The sequence below is a fragment of the Gossypium hirsutum genome, chromosome A09 (genome assembly GCF_007990345.1).
Source record: "Gossypium hirsutum isolate 1008001.06 chromosome A09, Gossypium_hirsutum_v2.1, whole genome shotgun sequence".
Classification (NCBI taxonomy): domain Eukaryota; kingdom Viridiplantae; phylum Streptophyta; class Magnoliopsida; order Malvales; family Malvaceae; genus Gossypium; species Gossypium hirsutum.
Genome location: NC_053432.1, coordinates 78643283 through 78646991, shown reverse-complemented (window position 1 = coordinate 78646991; position 3709 = coordinate 78643283). Strand labels below are relative to the sequence as shown.

The 3709-nt window shown below is 38.1% G+C and overlaps 1 protein-coding gene across 2 annotated transcripts; it reads right to left on the bottom strand.

Moving 5' to 3' along the window:
- Positions 1-238: 238 nt before the first annotated feature.
- Positions 239-3709, bottom strand: LOC107930170 (uncharacterized). 2 transcript variants are annotated; one of them, XR_001692983.2, is made up of 4 exons: positions 3373-3709; positions 1045-2388; positions 866-964; positions 239-666 (listed from the first exon to the last, which is right to left on the bottom strand). XR_001692983.2 is itself a non-coding variant. In XM_016861751.2 (3 exons), exons 1-2 carry the CDS (start codon positions 3463-3465, stop codon positions 1045-1047), a joined length of 1437 nt encoding a protein of 478 aa, XP_016717240.1. In that variant the 5' UTR covers positions 3466-3709; the 3' UTR covers positions 697-964. The 2 variants fall into 2 exon arrangements, 1 of the variants encoding a protein (XP_016717240.1); XM_016861751.2 differs by lacking the exon at positions 239-666 and having other exon boundaries at positions 697-964.

Here is a 3709-nt window from a genome sequence, read left to right as displayed (position 1 = left end):
TAATACATATATATGAAAAGTTCGAGTTATATAGAATATTAGAACATATTTTCTCATTATATATTTGTCCTTTTATCTGATTACAGGGAACTGCCACAATGCATCCAGAAGTGAAGGGTAAAAGTGGTCAATATTTCAAGAACAGTAATATAGACCAAGCAAGTGAACATGGAAGGGATGTTAAATTGGCCAAGAAATTATGGGATTTCAGCTTTAAAATTGTTGAATGAGCAAAATGGCCGATACCTACCGTCCCTGAATCAAATATATATATATTCATCTCAAGTACTAAGTTGATCTTCCTGTAAAACTTTTTAGAAAAAAGAGAGTATTTATTCGAGGAACAATATTACATATATTTGTTGTTTTGTGCTTACATTGTTGATAACAGACTGCTTCGGGTGCAAGCTATTTGGTTAATTCTGGATTCAGATGTTAAAATTCCTTCTTTTGCTGCAACTTGAGACTAACTCAACCCATTATACACGCCTGAGCAAGGTTAATAACATAGCACAAGTTTCTGACTGTGGCTGGAAAAAGAAATCCGAAAGAATAAGAATGAACTAGCAAATCTCTTAAAAGAAAATGAAAGAATGAACGAATGAACTAGCAAACTGAAATGTAGGACCAAATGTTGTTGAAAGGGTGCTGAAGCATTGTAAGTACCTAAAAAGACCAAGAAACTAACCGTAAATGTATCATCAAATGAACTGAAGATTGCTACCAAGAAGAAAAAAAGTATCCTTACTGTCACAACTCTAAAGAAATAATAGCAATAAAACACAATACCATGTATGTGAATACTGTTCAATTTTTTTGGTGTAACATCAGGTAAGGAAGTATTAAAAGAATGCTCTATCAGTACCCATACTGTTGATGCCTTGGAACTTTTCATTGTATAATCTTTCAGGCCATTGGGAATAAAGGTTCTCTGAACTCTGAAACCTGGTCTTCACTCCACCATCTAAATTAAGCAAAGAACCGAATGACATAGTTTATGCATCCAGGTGAAACAAAGTTCACATGGTTTCAGTATCAGCTCACCTATGACTGCAACATAGGAAAGAAAGACCAGTTGTTACCAGGCTTAACTTCCTTTCCAGCAACTTTTTCATTGGCCCACCACTCGGACCTGATGCTAGGCTTATCAGAAGCTTCTCCTTTTGTACTGTCAAAATTGAACTCTTTAATTGACCCAAGTGTAACAGAACGATGCTTTTGATAACAATGCTCCTCTTCAGATTCTCCTGAAGCTTTTTCAACCGTTTCATTGGAAGTTTCCCTGCTAAACAACTTACAAGAACTTTCTAGATCTTTTTTCATCCCATCTCTATCTATCCTGCCCTCTGCAACCAAGTCCTTCGGACATTCTGACTTGGTTCTATTTGATATAAATGACTTGCTGTCAAGATAGCGTGCAATATCGTCACCACTCAACTCAAAAGAGACCCTGTGGTCAACTATAGTTTCATCATTTTTAGGTCCATTCTCTGTATTTGAAAACAACGCTACCTCAGAAATCTGACTCTCCAAAACAAAAATGTCTCGTGAGGAAGGAGGCAAACCATCAGGTGTCCATGATCCTGAATCCAACCCCATACCATCTGGAGTCATACATCCAGAACCCAGTCTTGGACCTTGCCCCAGTCCATCTGGAGTTAATGATCCAGAGCCTAGCCTTGAACCCCATTTGCCAGTAGTAAAATGTTCAAAGCCTAAGATTTTAGGAGCCTCCGCTATGCGCAACTCAAGGATGGGACGTCTATCAGGAAATGGAGAGGAAGTGCCAGAATTAGAGATTACAGACCCAGGTGATATGAGATTACCACCAGGCGACACAGGGTATATTTGATGAGACTGAAATTCGTAATGGGATAACCCAAATTTCTGATTGATCCCACTGTTTCTCTGAGCACGCTCCAATGAAGATGTCAGCAATTTAGCAAATGGTACTTCAGGGGATGAAGGTGTGGTCACTTGAACTGATTCGGGAGGGGGTGTAAAAGGAGCAGTAGATGGTTCAGTTGCCAAGGCAGAGAATACAGGTGGCGTGACTAACTGGGTTTCATGTGCATAAGGGCCAATGGCAAAAATAGATGCAGGTCCACGGGGGGAGTTGGCATTAACTGAAAGCGATGCTAGGGATAGCAATCCAGCAGGCGACTGGGTGGCAGAAGGAGGATCTGATAGGAGAAATGATGCAGGAGATGAGGGAGGGGCAATAAAGGGCAATAGAATGCCAGTTGGATTACTTGCATTTTGTGCAGCTACAACTGCAACTCCAGGTACCAATGCTTCGGGGACAAGAACAGCATGACCTATTCGCTTACTGCTTCTGTGAGATCCAAAACACCAGTAAAAACTCCAGCAGCTTCCCCATCTTTTCTTCTGTAGTTAAACAATAGTGTGTGAATCAGTACTACATAGGGGAATTAAGTTTTTCATCCTCAAGAACCTATATAAGGAGCAATAAACTGCTAAAATAAGATGGGAGCAAAGGATCAAATGAAGAGCCAGATGCATATAATCTTCAGTCTCTACGCCTCATCTCCCTCAAGGAACGTATTACAACAATCATGAATTGTAAATTTAAATCAACCAATGTTTAAGTATCAATTCTCATGCTGCTGTGGGGAGACAATTTGGAGAATACCATGATCCACACTATATCAACAATATCAATTTTCAAGTCTAGAAAGAAATAAACCTATAGGTTAAAAGGGAAAATGAAAAATAAAAAAGAGTATACTTCAGATCCAATAGCATCTACCAGACTCTAGAATAAAAATTTTCCTTTCATTTCCTTGAAAACTTTAAAAAAATAACACCTAACTTTCTAAAAAATCAAGTCTCGCTTTAAAAGCACATATAATCAGAATTCTAATATTAAGGGTTTTTTTTTCTTTGTATGAAAAACCACAAAGAGAAATGGACCTTGACAGAGACTAGTTCAGCAAACTGAATTGCCTGCTAAGACAAAAACATAGTAAAATCACTTTTCCCTCAATTTCTCAGCAACCAAAAAGAGAAGAAAGAAATAAAAGCAACAAAGTTCAATACTGAGAATAAATCACGAAAAAGAATATCAGACGTTTCAACATCAATAGAGCAAGCAAAGAGCAACACCAACAAAATTTGCGAAACTCCACTTTTCTGTTCACTCTCCCCTAGAGAAAACTTAATCCAAAGAGACCTCCAGTAATCTCAAAATCCCGAATTTTTCCGGTGATTTTTTGGGTACCAGGAAACAATCACAAAACAAACAAGGCAGCGTTTAGAAATAGCAAAAACCAACTTTAAAAAACTATTACTGACAAAAGTGAAGGTTAAGATTCATATATTTAAAACAATATACATTCATAAACATGTTACCTGAACGGTTGAAGGCTGGACTCTGGAGTCGGCGGAGACGATTGCTGTGGCAGCGGCGTTGACGGTCTGGACGCTGTCGCTTACGTTTCTCATCTTCGATTTCTAACGTTAAGAACGTCAGCTTCATGTAACTCTGAATCTCTCGAAATTCAAATCTCAAAAACGACCTGAAGACTACGGGAGTGGGAATAAAAGAAATTAAAATTTCGAGATTTTCTTATTATTTTTGTTTAAATCAATTCATATTTTCATATAAGAAAATAGATTCATAGATCAGCTCTCTCTCTCTCTCTTTCTGTATTGGCCTTACTCTTACGGTTCAGTTGCCCTCCAGTCA

What these genes read in the sequence shown, in the direction of transcription:
- LOC107930170 (XM_016861751.2), bottom strand. Translation starts at nt 3,465, where the DNA reads ATGAGAAACGTAAGCGACAGCGTCCAGACCGTCAACGCCGCTGCCACA. An exon ending in TCCAGCCTTCAACCGTTCAG is followed by an intron (nt 2,389 to 3,372) that starts GTAACATGTTTA and finishes GTTTAACTACAG; the next exon opens with AAGAAAAGATGGGGAAGCTG.